General features: G+C 50.5%; 2 protein-coding genes across 2 annotated transcripts in view; one reads left to right on the top strand and one right to left on the bottom strand.

Annotated features, from left to right (window-relative positions):
• Positions 1-19,852, top strand: part of LOC148164225 (voltage-dependent N-type calcium channel subunit alpha-1B-like) — a 73,868-nt gene that overhangs the window by 47,888 nt on the left and 6,128 nt on the right. Inside the window, 4 exon segments of the mRNA XM_088023785.1 lie at positions 4,496-4,623; positions 10,593-10,689; positions 13,690-13,798; positions 19,659-19,766. Of these exon segments, the coding sequence (XP_087879911.1) occupies positions 4,496-4,623; positions 10,593-10,689; positions 13,690-13,798; positions 19,659-19,766 (442 nt within the window).
• Positions 2,700-3,122, bottom strand: LOC148164226 (ribonuclease P protein subunit p20-like). The gene has a single exon (XM_088024402.1). The coding sequence runs from the start codon at positions 3,120-3,122 to the stop codon at positions 2,700-2,702; it is 423 nt and encodes a 140-aa protein (XP_087880528.1).

Consider the following 19,852-nt stretch of genomic DNA (forward strand, 5'->3'; position numbering starts at 1 on the left):
CACGGATGCATTGTCAACATACAAAGATTAAGCAATGTGATGAGGAAAAAACCCACATGATTATCTCATTGGTGCGGAAAAGCATTGGACAAAATTTAACACCCTTTCATGACAAAAACACTTAGCAAACTTGGAGTAGAAGGGAACATCCATAACATGATGAAGGACATGTATGAAAAACTACAGTTAACATTATACTCAGTGGTGAAAGACTACAAACTTTTCCCCCAAACAGCAGGAATTAGACAAGGATGCCCACTTTTTTTTTAATTATGTTAATCACCATACATTACATCATTAGTTTTTGATGTAGTGTTCCATGATTCACTGTTTGCATATAACACCCAGTGCTCCACGCAGAACGTGCCCTCTTTAATACCCATCACCAAGGATGCCCACTTTTTATCACTTCTCAACATCGTGCTGGATGTCCTAGCTAGAGCAGTTAGGCAAGAAAAAGACATAAAAAGCATCCAAATTGGAAAGGAAGAAGTAAAGTTATCTCTATTTGCAGATGATACTATTCTATATGTAGAACATGCTGAAGAACACACACACACACACACACACACACACACACACACACTAATAATAATAATGAGTTAATCAAAGTGTCAGGGTATAAAATCAACACATAGTAAACAACCAGAAAAGGAAATTAAGGCAATAATTCTATTTCCGGTGGCACCCAAAAGGATAAAATACCTAGGAATAAATAAATACCCATGGAAATGAAAACTTGTACAGTGAAAACTGCAAAATATCACTAAAATGAGTTAAAGAAGACCTAATTAAATGGAAAGACATGCATGTCCATGGATCAGAAGACTTAATATTGGTAAGGTGGTAATGTCCCCACAAAGTGAGCTCTAGATTCAGTGTGATCCCTGTCAGAGCTCCAGTGGCCTTTTTACAGGAATGAAAAAGCTGATCCTCAAATTCATATGGAATGGCAAGGAGCCCCAAATAACAAAAAATCTTGAGAATTAAAGACCAAGTGAGAGAACTAATATTTCCCTATTTCAAAACTTACTATAAAGGTACCATGAGTAAAAACAATGTGGCTGAAGAGATACTTTTCCAAAGAAGACATACAGGTAACCAACAGGTACATGTAAAGGTGCTCAGCATCACTGATCATCAGGGAAATGCAAATCAAAATCCTGAGAGCCAAGATATGGAAACAACCTAAGTGTTCATCAACAGATGAATTAGATAAGGAAGATTTGGTGTGTGTGTACACACGCACACACGCCCACATTTTTCAGCAATGGGAAAGGAGGAAATCCTTCTGTCATTTGTGACAACACGGATGGATCTTGAGGGCATTATGCTAGGTGAAAAAGGCCAGACAGGGGAAGACGCGTACTACATGTATAACTTATATGTGGAACTTTTTTTAGAGGTCAAACCGTAGGAACAGAGAGTAAAAGAGTTGTTGCCAGGGACTAGAGAGTTGGGGAAATAGGGAGACGTTGGTAAAAGGGTACACACTTTCAGCTATAATATGAATAATGTCTGAGGATGTAAAGTAAAACATGGTGACTATAGTTGATAATACTGTATTGTATAATTGAATTTTTCTGAGAGTAGAACAAAAGTGTTCTACCAAAAAAAATAGGTGATGGATGTGTTAATTAGATGGTAGGAATGATTTCACAATGTTTATGTATGTATATATACCACAATATGCACTTTAAGTCTCTTATAATTATGTCAGTTATATATATCTTAATAAGGATGATACCGGGGCAGTATGGTATTGGCATAAGGATAGACCAGTGGAGTGGGATGGAGATTCCGGAAATAAATCCAAATATCTATGGACAGTTGATTTTTGACAAGGATGCCAAAGTTGTTCAGTATGGAAAGAATAGTTTCTCTAAGACATGGTGAAGAGACAACTGGATGTCCACATGCAAAAAAATAAAGATGGACCCCTACCTCAGCCCATATACAAAAAGGAACCCAGAATTGATGAAAGAGCTAACACTACAAAACTCTTAGAAGAAAGCATAGGGGGCAGAACTTCATGATCTCGGATTTGTCAGAGGATTCTTAGATTCAACACCAAAATCACAAGCAACAAAAGAAAAAAATAAATTAGACTACTCAAAATTAAACACTTTTGTGTGTCAAAGGGGAGTATAAAAGATGTGAAAATACAATTTAAGGAATGGGAGAAAATACTAATCCATATATTTTATGAGGGGATAATATCCAAAATACATAAAGAACTCTTAGAACGGTACTACAAAAGACAACCATATAAAAAATGGGCAAAAAATCAGAATACACATTTTAGCCAAGAAGATATACAAAGTGGCCAACAAGCACATGAAGACATTCATCACCTTTGGGCATTGAGGAAACTCAAAACCACACACTTCCTTCACACTCACTAGGATGGCTATAATGATAATTTTTTTGGGGGGGTGGCTGCATACTAACACAACTTGGTAGTTTTTATTGTCTAGGACAATGGTCACAGACCACAAAGACTCGGGAAGACCCAATGCTTGGGCCCAACAAGAGACAATACTCTCCCTCGCAGTTCAGAGTCCCCTGGGCTGTAAGGGGACAGGCTTTTTCTTACGTGGCTCTGGTAGAAGGTCCATGACTGTACTCAGTACAAGAAGAGCCACAGCTGAGTCTACTTATGTGGGGGTGGGTGGATAAGGTGGCCATCCTCATTTCCATTACTCGGGTGCAACCCTGAAGACCCGGATGTGGATGGCCGAGTTGTTGCGGATGCGGGTCAGCGGCTCTCGTGTATCAGTCTCTGGTTCCAGCTCATCGACAAGCTCCACGGTGGAGGTATTGGCAGCCACCTGCAAGGACCCGAAGCTGCCTGCCTGAAGCTGTAGGGCAATGCTGATGACATGGTTGATGGTCAGGCCCAAGCCATGAATGTAGATCTCACTGCATGAATTCTGACCCCGAGCCCCTCCGTCCAGAAGCTTTTGGCAGCGGGCCAACTGGGCCTTAAAGTCAGTGTTCATGTTGACATAAATGTCATTGGGCCTCCAGGGCAGGTGGTGGGGGAGCCGCTTCCGAAGGGTATACTCCACCGGGTCCAGCTCAGCCTCGACGGCCCCGCGGGGCTCTCGGTTTTCTGCCATGCTGTGTGCCACTCTCCAGTCCACAGTCCCCTTCCCGAGCACGCGGCCCGCTCCGGGCCAAGCCACTCAAGCGCTGCGCCCACCCGCTCGGACTGAGCGCGCGGTGCCGGACACGCAGGACCGAGGAAGAGAAGAAAAGCCGCGCGCCGGAGGATCGCGAGTCTGTGGCCGCCCTTACGGCTCAGGGATCCTGAAAGATAATAATTTTTTAATGGAAAATAACCAGCATTGGCAAGGACATGGAGAAATAGTAACTCTTGCACATTGTGATAGGAATGTAAAATGTAGCAACTTTTGTGGAAAACAGTTCAGCCCAAAGTTGTAAACAACCCAAATATCCATCAATGGATGAATAGATAAACAAACTTGTATATACCTACCATGGAATATTATTCAGCCTTAAAAAGCAATGAAGTTCTGACCCAAATGAATGGCTGAGCCTCAAAAAATCACGCTAAGTGAAAGAAGTCAGGCACAAAAGGCCCTATATGGTTCTGTATTGTAGGATTCCTTTTATGTGAAGTACCCCAAATAGACAAGCCAATAGATGCAGAACAGAGATTGCTAGGGAACGGGAGAAAGGGGAAATAAGTGAGTGACTGCTTACTGTAGGAGGCATTTTCTGGGGTGATAAAGAATTTTTGAGGGGCACCTGAGTGGCTCAGTCATCAAGCGTCTGCCTTCGGCTCAGGTCACGATCCCAGGGTCCTGGGATCGAGTCCCGCATCGGGCTTCCTGCTCCGCGGGAAGCCTGCTTCTCCCTCTCCCACTCCCCCTGCTTGTGTTCCCTCTCTCGCTGTGTCTCTCTGTCAAATAAATAAATAAAATCTTTAAAAAAAAAAAAGAATTTTTGAAACTAGAGAGGTGGTTGCATCATATTGTGAATACACTAAAGCCCCCGAGTTGTACTCTTCAAAATGATTAAATGTATGTTATGTGAATTTCAACTCAATTAAACAAAAAAGAAGCTGAGCTTTTGGCCTCTGGAGTCCAAAGTACTAACTCCAAAGTCACTGTTTTCCTTGAAGGCTGGCTAGGTGGGGAAGAGGGTGGTGATGGGAGGTGGGGCGGGAGGGGTGCCAACATGAATTAGGGTAGGGCAGCAGAAGCAGGGAGTGGGAGGGACCTGGGTTAGTTTGCGGCACCCAGAACCCCGGGGTAGGAGGCTGGCTGCTGCGGGGGCTGGTGGTGGTGGTGGTGGTGCAGGGGAGGCCCAGAGGCTGGGGGGAGCAGGGCTGGATGGGCTCTGGCTGAGTCAGAGTGGCCTCCGCTGCCATGATGGTTTCGCACACACTTTGGCTGGAGGGTAAGGGCTAGCGTAGAGGGCGGGCTGAGGTCTCTCTACGTCACCCCTTCTCCTTCCTGTCCTGCAGATGTTGAACCCCTTTGTGGCCGTGATCATGGACAATTTTGAGTACCTTACACGGGACTCTTCCATCCTAGGGCCTCACCCCCTGGACGAGTTCATCCGGGTCTGGGCTGAGTACGACCCGGCCGCATGGTGAGTGGCCCCCGTGTTCTGTGGTCCTCAGGGTGGTCTGTGCCACGGATCTCGGGACAGGGCTGGGTGGCTTCAGACCTGTGTCATGTGGCACATGTTTTGTCAAACCCCTTCAGGTTTTGGCAGGGTCTGCAGAGGGTGGTGCCAGGTCCCCTTCTAGGTGGCACGCTCCTTCTCATGCCCACAGTGCTCTTACACAGCTCCCTGGGCTGAGAAATGCTCTGTGAGACCCTTAGTCCAGGCTTAGGAGGTTCCAAGGGGTCTGTGAGGCTCAAGTCTCTTACCAAATGGGAGTGTACTGTCTCCTCACAGGTCTGTCACATGAGGGGCATGGAGGGCTCAAGGGAGAGGGTGTGGACACAGCAGGAGGGCCTTCCCTTGGGGCCTCACCATCCTCATGAAGCTTGGAGGCCTTCATGGCAGAAATGACATTCTTCCCGCCCATGGGCTCAGGCCTCTCCCTCTCTGCCATCTCTTGGGAACAGGAGCCAACATGCACCTGTGTCCCCAGCCCAGGCTGCAAATAGCAGGCGCTTGGTGAACTTTCACTGAAATTAAAGGAGCTACCAGGAAGGGTCTAGTATGTTGAAGACCCTTTGGTCATGGTGGGAAAGGGTTACTGTGTTGCATTAAGTGAGGGGTAGTTTGTTTCCAGACAGAGCAAGTATGTCATGAGGGGACTGGCTTGCATTAGAAGGGTGTTCCGTGATCCATGGGAGAGTCCTGCACACCCAGGACACATACTCTTATCCTCGGGGCTAGCAAAGCAGCATGGACTCACCATCTGCCCATTTGTCTGTTCCTTCATCACTCGCTTCTTCATTTGCTTATTCATTCATTCATTCATTCTCTCAAGCAGATACTTGAGTAGTTATTCAGGGCATGCTCTCTGCAAGGCCAACACAGGACATGGAAGGGCCAAGACACCTGGCTGCTGGGGAAGGCACAGGCTGGCTCATCGCCTCGCTCATGGTGAGCGCTCAGCAGACATGAATGTGAATGAACCAAGTGCATCAGTAAACGGATGGGCATCCGTCCCTTCCCACGCTCGAAGGGAATGAGAAGACTGTGAAGATGGGGTGTAGCCACTTCCCACTTCCTCTCTCCAAGGCTCCCAGCCTGCCCGTGTCCCCCTCGCACAGCTCTGTGTTTGGTCACCCCTTGCGTGGTAGAGGCCTGGAGGAGATGGTCAGTGTCGTCGTGGTGAGGACCCTACTGCCCACAGTTTTTCCCTAAATTGGAGCTCAGCAAGGGGATTGCTCCAGAGCTCTCTGACCCTCAAGCCCCTGGGAGCTTGGCTGGGCTCCCCCACCCTCCTCTCATCCAGCCTTCCCGGAGCCCCTACCCCATCATGTGAGGATCCAGAAGAGGCTGTATGAGACCCTTCCCAGGCTGGGCAAGTCCTGAAACCACTGGTAGCACCAGCAACCCTAGGGCATTTCCATTCCTGTAGTGTCTCTGGGTGTTTTCCATTGTAGTGAAAACTGAATAATTTTCACGCAGTGCAGAACAAGCATGGATTTATTTATGTTTCATGGTGTAGGTGACCGGTTTTGTGGCCTCGGAGAGTCCTGTCATTTTGCTGATGCGTCAGCACATCGGTCCTGCAGTGCCCAGTGTCATTCTGGGTCAGGGGTAGGTGTGGGTTCTCTGGTCAGGAGGGCCCAGTCAGGTCAGAGAGCAGGAGAGACTCCAAGTGAGGCAGGCTTGAGGCTCATTCTAGGAGAGTCATCTGCACCGTGGTCTCAAGAGATGCTGCTGTTTCTGGGCACATTGTTTCCAGTATATGTGCTGCCAAAGGGAGGACCGGGCACGTTGTTTCTAAAGGGTGTGTTGCAGGGAAGCAGAGATGCTGTATGGGCAGTATGTTCATAGGTGCACGACAAAGGCAAGTCAGTGCAGGCCTGTGAGAGGGGAGGACTTCCCCCCAATCTTTATGAACTGTAGACCCAGGGCTACCCCTAGTCCAGCCACAGGTGGAGCAGAATTTGGACATACAGGGAATGGACTTGGGCCAGACTGTGGTTTTGTGATGGTGCACAGGGGGCTCAGACTGTTTCCCAAATCCAGAGTTCTGAAAATGGGGCCTCTGGAAGGCAGGGGCCATTGGGAGTGGGGTAAAGAAAGTGCTGTGGAAGAGTAGACAGCAAATATAAGCGTCACCCCAGAGGTGGCATCTGTGAAATAGCACACAAGACCATGGTCCAAAAGTAGCATAAATGTGACCCGCAACTAACACTCAGACTTGCTGCTCCCAAGTGGCCTGGGCTGAAAACATAGCCTGCCTCCAGATGGCAGGGGATAGGGGAAGGCCCAGCAGAGGCAGCTGAGGAGACTGAGTCCTGGGCACAGGAGCGAGGGTGCTTTGAGCCCTTCCTAGCCTCCGTGGCCGATGTAGGGTTGTGGTCCGCTTTATATCCCAGGTGGCCACTCTGCTGTCTCCTCGTTCTTGGAGAGACTTAAAGAACAACAAAACTTTGTGAAATTTCCCAAGCTTTCATATGTGTGTACGGCTCTGTGGGTGTGTGCACAAGTGTACACATGTGTGCGTGTTGCATATGTGCACGGGTGTGTTTCTGTGCACATGTGGCATGCGTACATGCACGTGTGCAGCAGACATACATGTGTGCATGTGCGCACACGCACATGGTTTGTGTGTACACGTACGAGTGTGCACACGTGATTGTGCAAATGTGTGAGTGCGGGGCATGTGTGCACGCGTGTGTGCATGGGTGTACATGCACATGGTTTGTGTGTACGCGTATGAGCGTGCACACGTGTGTGCAAATGTGAGTGCAGTGCATATGTGCACGTGTGTGTGCTTGTGTGCACGTGTGTGAATATGCAGCAGACATATATGTGTACATGTGCGCACACGCACATGGTTTGTATATATGCGTACGCGCGTGCACACGTGATTGTGTGCAGATGTGTGCAGTGCATGTGTGCACGTGTGTGTGAATGCACGTGTGCATGGGTATACACGGGCGTGCATGCTTGTGTGTGCACATGTGTGTGAGTGCAGGTGTGCATGGGTATGCATGTGCACATGTGCGTGCACACATGCCTGCGGTGGGGAGATGAAGAAGGCGTGGGGTTGTTGCTTTATGGTGCCGCCTTCTCCCATCTTCCCCGTTGCCTCACTTGGTGAAGGGTAGAGAGTCGAGAGGAGAATCACAATCACACCTGTAAGCGATCTGTCTACTCATCTTTGTGTTCATCCATCTGCCCAGTCATCATTCCTGAGCATCCGCCGTGTGCTGGGGACCAGGGGTGTGTAGGTGAAGCAAGCACGTGCTCTCGGGATGCTGAGTCCAACGGGACTGTGGGAGAACAGAGGAGCCATAGTGTGAGCCCGGGGTGTTCGAGGAGGGAGAAACCCCATCTGGCCGGTGAGTCAGAGGAGGTGGCATTTGAGCCAAACTGAAGAGGGCGGGATGGATTGAGCTCTAGAGACGAGGTTGGGGCCGGGGCTGAAGGGAAGGGGCTGTGATTGTGTCTGATGGAGAAGAGAACGCATTGCAAAGGGGCTGGAAGGGCGGCTGGGACAGGTTGAGAAGGTCTTGAAATTTGGGATAAACAAGGAGCTTTGACTTTGCTTTACAGACAGCGAGGACAGTTTTTTGCATTGCAGTGACAGTATGGTGCCCCCACTTTCCATCTGCTGCCGTGTGAGGGATTCGATGGTGGAAGAGAGAAGATGAGCCAGAGAACAGGCTGTGAATTGGGTTGGGTGATTATTGGGGCTGGGGGCTTCACCATGCTTCCAGACCCTTCGTCATGATCCTTTAGGTCCAGTGAGGTAACAAGCACCTTGGGTGAGGCCAAAGTGGGGCTTCCTCTTTCTTCCCTCTTTTGCAGAAATGACTTGGAGCTGACTGGACAGGAAAGAGAAACGTCGGTGTTGGCCAGGGTGCCCACCCTGGGACTAGGGGGTCCTTAGCCGGGCCAGCAGACTCCAGGAGATGCAGGAGGTAGAGACGGTCAGGAGAGCCAGGCGTGGGGTCTCCAGAACTCAGGGAGCGAGAGCAGGGGCTGCCAGAGAGGGTGGGCGAACAAGACCCGGGGGGAGGCGGACCAGTGGTTGCAGTGCGTGCACAGTGGGGGCTTGCGACAGGGGCCAGCACTGGTTCTGTATGGTGTGCCTCCTGCCCGCGTCAGGCTCTGGAAATGGTCTTGGGATTGCCCTGCCTCCCGGGGCTTTCTGAGCCCCAGGATTCCCTGCAGGGAGCTGCCTGTCCAGCCGCCCGGCTCCTCTTCCTGTCGCAGGCTGGGTGGGCGGGCGGGACGGGCTCATCGTGCCTTGGTTGCCATAACCTGTGACATTTCCTTTCCACTTGCCGGGTTCATTGTAAGGATATGTACAGTTTGTTGCGTTGTATTGCGCCACCCGTCGGCTTAGGGAAGAACTGCCCTTGTAGGTTGGCCTACAAGGTTTGCAACTCAGAGCCTCCATGGGACATACCCTTCCCTGCCCGAAATGCAAACACAGCGCACACTCCCTGCCTGGTTTGGGAATGAGGACACCTCACCTCTCTTTCCTCCTGCCCTGCCCCGCCCCGCACTCCAACCTCCTGGACGCTCTGGTGCCCCCTCTGATCTCCCGACCCCTCCCGCTGGCTGGGGAGAGGCCGCCTTCTGAGGCGGTGCACACGAAGCTTGCTGGCTGGGCCTGGAGGGCAGGGGTCGGCTGCTGGGTGGGAGCTGGGGGCCAGGCCCTGCCTGTGCCCGAGGAAGCAGCTGTCTTTCCCGGCTTTGCCTCCAGGCTCTGCAGGGTGGGCTAATGGTCAGACAGGCTGGAGGCCAAGGGCCCCAGAGGAGGAGCGCATGGGCACAAGCAGGCCAGGAGGAGCGGCCCCTCCCAGTCTGAAGAGCCTGACAACCGAGGGGCTTCTGGTCCCCGAGGGAGGCGAGGACAGAGGCAGTGGAGGCCCAAAGACGGGCCCTCCTGCTTCACCTCTGGATCGATCCACTCAGCCAAGGCTGGGAACCCTGGGAGGAGGGCCAGGCCCTGGGGCAGCTGTGCCTGCCAGGAAAAAGCTGTTGCCTTTCTCTCCTGGGTGGCCTGAACCCGACCTCGTCTCTGGGACCCCAAGCAGGTCCCATAGGCAGGTGTCCCCAGGGGTGGAGGTGAGGCTGCAGGCCTGGTGGCCTGTCTACCTCGGAAGACACAGTCATCGGCCCCCAGACACCTCCCTGGATCTGCAGCCTTGTCCCGTGTGTTGGGGCCAGCCCTGTCCCTGGTGTGGACAGGAGGGTGCAAGTGGCTCCAAGCCACACCCCACCCCAGCTGCCCACCACGCCCCTGCCCCCTCCACCCCCCCCATCTCCCATTTCCTGCCCAGCCCTGACTCCCAGCAGCAGCCCCGCCCTGGGCGGCCTCGGGTGTCTCTGGGCTTGGAGCAGGACTCAGCGGTCAAGTTTGTCTCTAGAGCCTCGGGGCTCCCCCAGCTCTAGTTTTCTGGCTTGTTGTAGAGTTTTCTCCACTTCTTTAGCCTCTAGGCTAACTTGGAAGCAAATTGAGCGTGACGGAAAGCTATGTTTCTGCCGTGGTTCTCGGGCCGGCCTCATTAGTCACGTAATTCTGTCTGCCGGCTCTCCCGGCATGGTGAAACAGCTCTTCTGATTTGGCATTATCTGTGGTTTCTAAAAGTGTAAAATCAGAAGTTGACAACCCAAAGCCACCCCGATGCAGCCCTTCCTCATCCCTCCGTGTTCATTAGCTCAGATGTCACCCCTGCCCGCTGCCCTGCGTGGGGCTGGAGTGTGGAGGTGAGGCTGGGAGGGGCAAGGAGGGGATCGGGTCAAGCAGAGAAGTCCCTCATTTTACGTATTTTGACTTTTGGCGTGTAATCGGACGCTGGTTAACTGGATCTGTTTTCTCGTCTGCTTCCTCCCCCCACCCCCTCCCGCCGCACCCCTTCCTGTGGACCCCACCCTGCCTCTGCCTCTCTGGGCCGGGTGTCCAGTGGGCGCATCAGTTACAATGACATGTTTGAGATGCTGAAACACATGTCCCCACCCCTAGGGCTGGGGGAGAAATGCCGTGCCCGAGTTGCATACAAGGTAGACCCCGACCCTGCACCCCGAGGCTGGCTGTGCTGGGGCTGGTCTCCCGTCTCCTCTCGGGGCTTGTCCGTCTGTCTGTCTGCCGCTCTGCTGTCTCACTGTTTCTTCCTTTTCTCTGCTCCAACCATGTCCTCTACCTTCCCAGACAGAGGGACACAGATACCATGATGGTGTCTGCACCTGCCCCTTGTGCCCGCAGGTGTGCCCCCTTGAGAGCCCCTGAGAGGCTCAGGAAGACGGAGCCAGAGCCCTCCACCTGCCTTTTTTCCTTTCCTTCTCTTTCCCAGAAATGAGGGGACAGACCACCTTTCAGACAGAAGCTGTTTTTGTTCCGGGCTCAGGACCGCACTCAGCTTCTCTGTCCCATAAGCACCTGATGAGGGTGGAGGTATCCAGCCCTTTGGGTCTGAACCTGGGGTAATAGGGGCCTGCAGGGCCTCTGGCACTTCTGAGGAACCCCCACTCAGCTCCGCACATGCAGAACTTCCCCAGGTCTGGGCTGCTGTCAGCCTGGGGAGGCAGCATCCCCAGGGCTTTGTAAGTTCCACAGCGGGAAGGAGGCGCTGTGGCATTAAGAAGGAAAGGATGCCAGGGAGAGGCATTCTGCTGTAATTCCTGGGGCTTCAGAGACTGCTGCAGGGTAAGGACAGGTAGTCCCATGCCCCCTCCCTCCATCGCTGAGGAGCCCAGGAGGCTGAGCGGCAAGGAGGTGGTAAACTGAAGGACATCTCCAGGCCTCCCTCCTTGGGGGGCGGGCAGGTCACATGGCCCAGCCCCAAGCCTGCTCCCACCTGCCCCATGTGCCCTTTGGTGTGTAGGCACCTCCCATCCCTCCAGCACCACCCCCCACTCGTCGCCCCGCACAGAGAGCCCTGCTGCAGCTCCCATTGCTCCCAGAAAACAGAGCCAGCCCGAGTCGTGCGGCTCCACCAGCATGTGTCTGGAGCCTCTCTGCCACCGCCCTCTCTCTGAGCGAGCTTCCCAGCAGAGCTTTCCTCTCTCTGGTTCTGTCCGTGCTGTCTGTCTCTGTGCTCTCAATCTGGGCCTCCCTCTGTCACCTGGCTCAGCACAGACTTTGGAAGTGGCTCCTTCAGGCCATCGGCAGATGCCTCTGCTGTCCTCCTCAGCCCTCCCCTGCCTGGCATGCATGTTGCGCCTGCCTGAGGCCTGCATGCAAGACTGTAGCTTTGTTCCCAAGGAGGAGAGTTCTGTCCACACTGATACCTGGGGCCAGGCTGGGCATGCAGGGCTCTGATGGGCTAGCCTTTAGGGCCCCTCCCCAGCTGTGCTGGCCAGTTCCAAGGTTCTGGTCATGAATAGACCAGGGGAGGCCTCAGGGTGGGTAGGAATGGATGGGCTTGGGGAGCTGGGTAGGGTCCAGGAGATGCTCAGAGTGCTATGACCAGGAGGTCCTAGGCCCAGGGCAGAGATGCCTGTCTGTTTACCCTGGCCTTGTCCTTCTGCCACTTCCAGAGATCCCTGCCCTTCTAGGGCCTGGACAGGCAGAGGAGAGCCTCTGGTGAAGGTGCCCTGGACAGAGCTCTCTTCTTTTGGAAATCACCTGCTTGCCCACCCTTCAGGCTGGGACCGGACTCCCTGACTTCCCTAGAGAGGAATCCCTCTGCCTCTCCTCCTGCCATCGGTGCTGGTCTACAGGGACCCTGTGCTCTGGAAAGCCGATTTTCCTGGTGTGCATCACAAAGGTGATGTGTGAGGTCCTGGGACCACGATTCGATGTGCCAGGTGGGGCTTTGCCAGCATTCAGGGGGGCAGAGTCTGGGCTCGTGTCTCTAGCCACCTGGTCTCTACTAGGCCGAGGATTGGATCTAGGGCCCAGACACTGGGGACAGGGCTGGGGGCCGGGCTGGGGGCCCCCCCTAGAGGGGAAGAGAGGCTGCTCTGTCATGGGATGTGGGCTTGGCAGAGGACAGGCACAACCCGGGGAGTGGCCCTGTGCCCCCTTCTCTAGCTCTGTCTTATGGTAGACAACAAGAGAGTGGTGAGAGAAGACAGGTGGGTCACGGTGCCCCTAGGGCTCTACCTGGTCAGCTAGGTGACCTCCCAGGCTGAGACCATGCCAGACACACCAAGGGTACTTTTCTTCCTGGACACCACCTAAGTTCTCAGAGCCTCAGGCTCTGGGCAGCTGCTGGCTATACCCGGAGGTCTGTGGTACAGACACACATCTGTCTCCCGCTCTTCTGTCCTTGAAAAATGAGGAGAGAAAAGGGGCTGTTCACCTGATGCGGAAACAGGGAGCAAAGCAGCAGGGCACTGCTCCCAGTCTGGTCCGAAGTACTTTTACTCCTGTGCAATGGCCCTGAGCCTCTCCCTACCAGCCTCCACGCTGGCCCTGTGCAGTACCATCTGTTCTGGGTCCTTCTGACTGGAAGGTGCTGGTTGCCTCTTCCAGGCCCCCTGGCTGGGTGGTGAGAGGCAGAAGCCTTCCTGGGGTGAAGGGATGCCTCACTGGGAGTGGGAGCTCAGAGCTGTGCTCTTGGCTAACCCGCCCCTTGTCCAGTGCTCCAGGCTGCCGGTGGAGGAGATGACGTTGGGCAGAGCTGTAAGGACAGGGGTCTTCCCTCCTGTCTGTGGGCCATCCCAGGGTGCCTCGCCTCTGTTCTGCAGCCCAGATCCCTCCCTCTTCAGCCCAGGCCCCACGCCCCTTATTCCAGCCTTGGGCAGGGGTCCTTCTGGCTAAGCATGTGCCTGTTCTTTCAGAGGGATCCAGGCTTCTGGCTTGGTGCTATGCTACAGTCTTTACCTGGACTTCTATTTTTCCGCAGCTAGGAGAAGGAGGGACTGCTCCAATGGGGGGGTGGTCCAAGGGTGAGTGTGAATGCTGGCAAAACTCCCAGCCACCCAACTTTGCCTGGGCGCCTGCAGAAGCCACCCCCAGGAAGTGAAGCCCAGCCTCTAGGGGCCTCCAGCACCTTGTAGTCCTGTGGTGGAGGGACTCTGGTAGGCCTGGCCCTGACCTGCTCCCCTTGTGTCTAGCTCCTGGTTCGCATGAACATGCCCATCTCCAATGAGGACATGACCGTCCACTTCACGTCCACGCTGATGGCCCTCATTCGGACTGCACTGGAGATCGAGTTGGCTCCAGGTGAGCAAGGCAGCATCTGCGGAGGGCACCAAGCCAGGACCGGGCGGTCTCCCTCCAGAGCCACCCCCAGGTGGGTGTGCAGGGAAGGGGGGTGAGGAGGCTTGTCTGGAGATGACCAAGGACAGCTGCTCATGGCGCCTCTGTTGGGCACTGACCTCATCCCCTGATAACCGCCCTGCCTTTGAGCCTTGTAATGATCCCATTTTCATGTGCGGGAGCTGAGGTGCAGGTTAGATGACCTGTCCAGTTTACCCAGAGCATGTGACGGCAGAGCATAGGTTCACATGAGGTAGCACCCTTCCAGGGTGCAGCGTCTGTGTGCCTTCTGTCCGCTCCCCGTAGTGACCCCGGGCCCTGTCAGGTCCTCTCCTGAGCTGACTGATAGGACTGCATAGCCTGTGCCAAATCTAGGAGAGAATAAACCTCCAGTGTATCCTTTCCACCTTCACCCTCCTGTGAAAATTAGAAAAATTAGAGCCACCAGAGGGGATCTGCACTGTCTCTGCCCCCACACCACCCTCCTGGCTGCACTCGAGCCCTTGAGCTCAGCCGTTTTGTTTGTAGCGGATGAGTCAAGGCCAGTCCCGTACCCTGCCCCCCTTGCCCTCTAGGTCCCGTTCTCATCATCTACCCACAGATGTCATGCCAGAAATTCTGCACCCTGCTTCTTGCCCTGTCAGTTTTTCCTCCCTATTGGATTCTTTGTATCAACATATAAACAAGCTATGATCTCTCCCATCTTTAAAAGGTTTTCTGCTCCCTCCATTGGCTTCCCTATGTTTATTCTTCCCCTCCTCGCGACCAACTCCTCGAGAGACTGGTCTGTATTGTCTGTCTGGTCTCTCTTGTTCGGTCTGCAGGTGGGTTTCCACTGCAATGCTGCTGGAGCCACTCTTGCTGAGCTGTTCGGCAACCTCCGTGTGCTCGGTCCTCATTTTACCTAATCCACAGCTCAGCCTTTCCTCCGTGGCCGCGTCCGCCCGCGGCTCGGCCCTTCCTCCGTGGTCGTGTAGTTCTTCTTGAATCCCTTTGATGTTTCCTGTTCTGTTTTCTCATGTCTCCCATCCTCTGAATGTCACGGTGCCCCTCAGACTGTTCCCTTTGCCACGTTCATCATTCCACCTATTTTCATGGCTCTAAATACTGGGAATTCCAACTTTGTGTTTTTAGTGCAGGCCTCCTCCTGAACTCCAGACCTGCATTCTGCATTCTCATGTGAATTTTTACTGTCTCCACTGGGAGGCCCAGGAAGCATTCCAAAGTTCACTTGCCCAAACTTGATTGCCACGTGTTCCCCATGATCTTTCCCGTCTCCATCAGTGGAAACTCTGTTCTTCCAGTTAGTCACTCAAGACAAAAACCTCTGGAGTCATTCTTACCTCCTCTTCTTTCTTTCTTTTTTTTTAAATCCTTTTCCCAGTTTTGATCCATATATGATCTCCTGTCATATCTCTTGACTCCACCTTCATAATATACCAGAATATGATCACTTCTATGTCCTCTCCCACTGCTAGCTCCTGGTCCAAGCCCCTCTCTCACGTCTTGACTCGATTCTTAGAGTAGCTTCAGACTGGTCTGCCTCTGTTCTTGTCTGCCTGCAACAGAACAGCTAGAATGATCATGTTAAAAACCAAAGCAATAAAATTAATAAACCTCTGGCTAGACCAATCAAGAAAAAGAGATAGAAATAACCAATATAAGGAATGAAAGAGAGAACACCACTACAGGTCCTGCTGCCATTAAATGGATAACAAGGAAATTTTATGAACAACTTTCTGTCAATAACTTCAACAACTTAAATGAAATGGAAAAATTCCTTGACACCAAATATCAAGCTCATTCAAGAATGGATAACCTGAGTGGGTTAAAATAAAGGAAGAGAGAATCTGAGTAGCACTATAGTTATTAAAGAAATTAAATTATAGTTAAAAGCCTTCCAACAAAGAAAATCCCCGGCCCAGTTAGCTCCATAGGTGAGGTCCACCAAACATTTAAGGGGGAGATAATACCAGCTCTATATAAACTCTTCCAGAAAATAGAGAAAAAGAGGACATTTCTCAACTTACCATATTGTGCTGACATTGCTCCTACACCAAGATGAGACAAAGACATTATAGGAAAAGAAAGTGACAGATCAGTATCCCTTATGACTGTAGACACAAAAATATTCCACCCAGTTTTCTCAAACTGAGTCTGGCTGTATATATATCTATTTGCTTGATGACAAAAGTAGGGTTTATCCCAGGAATGCAAGTTGAGTTCAAGTATAAAAAATCAATCAATATAATTTAATATATCAAAGAAGTAGAACTATATGATCATCTCAATAGATGCAGAAAAAGCATTTCACAAGAATTCAGTATCCATGATTTTAAAAATTCTGCATAGAGTAGAAACTGAAGGAAGCCCCCTCAATCTGATCAAGGATATCTATGAAAAACCTTCAGCGAATGACACACTTAACAAAGAAAGACTAACCCCTTTTTCCCTAAGATCAAGAACAAAGGAAGGATGTCTGCTGTCACCATTCTTGTTCAACACCATACGTTAGGTCCTAGCCATTGTAATGAATTAAGAAAAAGAAATAGGCATACCAATTGGAAAGGAAGAAATAAAACTGCCTGTATTCACAACTGACATGATTATCTATGGAGAAAATCTGAAAGACTCTAAGAAAAAGTGAATAAAATGGAGGCATCTACGGGCCAAGGAATGCCAAGGATGGCTGGGAGCCACCAACATCTAGAAACGGGCAAGGAAGAATTCTTCACTAGAACATTTGGAGGAGGCACGGTCATGCTGGACACCTTGATTTTGAGCTTCTGGCCTCCAGAACTGAGATAATAAATTTCTGTTGTTTTAAGCCATTAAAAAAAGTAACTAAAACCATCCCCAAGTATAGAGCAAGGTCACAGGATACAAGGTCAGTGTGCAAGAAGCAAATGTATTTCTATATATTAGCAATTAACAATTGAAATGGGAAAAAGTTCCATTAAAATCACACCAAAAACATGAAGTACTTCTTTGTTGTTGGATAACTCTAAAAAGTATATATGTGAGATCTCTATGTTACAAATTTCAAAACATTGAAAGAAGCAAAGAAGATCTAAAAATTAAGCACTGCATCATCTTCATGCATTGGAAGATTCCATATTGTCATGATGTCAATTCTTCCCACATTCATCAATAGAATAAATGTTCACCCAATCAAAATCCCAACAGGTTTTTAGGTAGAAATGTACAAACAAATTCTAAAATGTATCTAGAAAAGCAAAAGAACTTGAATAACAAACAGTTTTGAAAAGAGAACAAAGAAAACTTGCTCTACCTGAATCAAAGACTTTCTATAAAGCACGTCAATTGAGGTGTATCGTGTTGGTGACAGGACAGAGACATGGGTCAGTGGAACACAATAGAGACTCATACTTACATTGCCAATGGATTTTTGATGAAGTTGTAAAGGCAATTAATGAAGAAAAGATAATTTTTTCAACAAATGGTACTTGAAAAATTTAGACAACTATCCAGAAAAGGGAAAAATCTTGACATTTAGTGTCTTAGTCTGCTAGGGCTGCCAATAACAAAGAACCACAACTGAGTGGCTTAAACACAGAAATTTATTTCTCACAGTCTGGAGGCTGAAAGTCCAAATCAAGGTGCCAGGAAGGTAAGTTTCATTCCTGGGCCTGTTCTCTTGGTTTGTAGGGTGGTCACCTTCTCACTGTGTGCTCACATGGTCTTTCCCTGAGTGCATACAGAGAGTGAATGAATTTTCTGGTGTCTCTTCTCATAAGGACACTAACTCTCTGGGTCAGGGTCCCACCCTTCTGACCTCATTTCACCTCATTGCCTCCTTCTCGGCCTTATACAGTCACAATGAGGGTTCCGGCTTCAGCATGTGAACGGGGGCAGCACACAATTCAGTCCATAGCACATACCTTTTACCTCCTACAAAAATTAACTTGAAATTGATCATAGACATAAATGTAAAATGTAAAATTATAAAACCTCTAGAAGGAAACACAAGAGAGAGATTTTGGCAATTTTGAGTTTGGCAAAGATTTTTGAAGACACAAAAGGCATGAGCCATAAAAGAAAAATTGAGAAATTGAACTTTATCAACATTAAAAACTTTTGCTCTTCAAAAAGACATTTAAGAAAATGAAAAGACAAAGCTAAAGCATTGGTGAAGATATTTTTGAACCACGTATCTGATATAGGATCAGTTTCCAGAATAGATAAAGGTCTGTCACAACTCAGTAATAAGAAAATAAACAACCTAATAAAAATGGGTAAAGGATTCGAATAGACATGTCACCAAAAAATATATATGGAAGGCAAATGAACACCTATAAAGATGCTCAATATCATTAATCATTAGAGAAATCCAAAATGAAGTCTACGGCCATACCACCCTGAACGCGCCCGATCTCGTCTGATCTCGGAAGCTAAGCAGGGTCGGGCCTGGTTCGTACTTGGATGGGAGAAATCCAAAATGAAGCCATAGTAAGATAACACTATATGGTTATTAATATGACTAAAGTACTTTTCTAAATGACAATATTAAGTCCTGGTGAGAATGCATAATATGGAATTCTTGTGATCCTAGTTTGGCAGTTCCTTACCGTACGGCCCAGCCAGCCCACTCCCAAGTGGGAAGAAAAGAAAACATACATCTGCACAAAAACCTATATGCAAATGTTCACAGCTTTATTTCATAATCTCCTCAAAATGTAAGCAACTCAAATGCTCACAACTGGTGAATGGATAAACAAATTGGGGTCTATCCATACCACAAGGTAGTACTCCACAATCAAAAGAAACAGGCTACTTATACACTCAACAACGTGGACTGAATCTCAAAGGCACCACGCTGAGTGGAGAAGTCCTACTCAAAAGCCAATACACCCGATGACGTTGTTTGTGTGGCATTCTGGAGAAGGCAAAACAGACCGAGACAGAAAACACACTAGGGATGGGACGGGGTGAGAGGAGGCCAAGGGGTCAGCTACAAAGGGAGCACAGAGGGACTTTGGCAGTGGGGCCATATACCATGACTCGATTGTGGGGTGGATGTGCGGCTTTATGGATTTACCAAAGTTCATAGAATGGGATAACTGAAAAGGGTGGATTTCATTGTAGGTACATTGTGCCATAGTAAACCTGATGCTAAAAAAAGATCAATCAGAGTATTTTATCCCTCTACTTATCACGCTCTGCTGCTTCCTATCTCAACATCTGCTCCCTGCAACCCCTCACCCCCACACCCTGCTCAGTGAGCCTTGCCTTCCTGGCTGGTTGTGTGACACACCAAGGCCTTTGCACCCCCTGGTCCTTTTCTGCCTTCGGGGTCTTACACACACACCACCTTCTCATGAGACCTTTCCTGACTACCCTGTCCAAAATTTCAGCCCTCCTAATATTTCTCATCCCTCCCTACTTAAGCTTTTCCTGCACCCAACACACTAGGTTTTGAACTTACTGCCACTTTATTGTTGAGTCAAGCCACATGGTGCCACAAAGGTGGCTCCTTTGCTTTTGTTCCATCACCTAGAATAGTCCTTGGCATGGGAGGGTGCTCTCTTGATAGTTTTGAATGGCTGGACGAACAGCTGGACCGCCACCATATCCCTTCTCCACTCCCAGGGCCCACGCACACAGGCCTCTGTCTCTGCACGTGCCCATCAGGGACGCTCCGACAGACGCCGTGGCCGTGCTTCTCTCCGCTCTGCCCTTTCTCCTGGCACAGTCCTTGTCCCATTTCCCCTCACACCACACCTCTCTGTGCCGGCTCCCCCAGGGGGCCCATGAGACAGCTCCTAACATTTCTCTTCCCCTCCACACCCTTGTCCTGCCCCAGCCGGCACCAAGCAGCATCAGTGGGAGGCAGAGATGAGGAAGGAGATTTCCTCTGTGTGGGCCAATCTGCCCCAGAAGACCCTGGAGTTACTGGTGCCACCCCATAAACGTAAGTGAGGGCAAGAAATTCTCCTTGTTCACCCCCCTTTTGTGTCCCACCCAGAGGCAGAGCCAGGAGGTCTGGGCCAGGGTGAC

Source organism: Eumetopias jubatus, unplaced genomic scaffold (genome assembly GCF_037043125.1).
Source record: "Eumetopias jubatus isolate StellerSeaLion01/CBP00866 unplaced genomic scaffold, mEumJub1_p1.0 scaffold_6, whole genome shotgun sequence".
Lineage (NCBI taxonomy): Eukaryota > Metazoa > Chordata > Mammalia > Carnivora > Otariidae > Eumetopias > Eumetopias jubatus.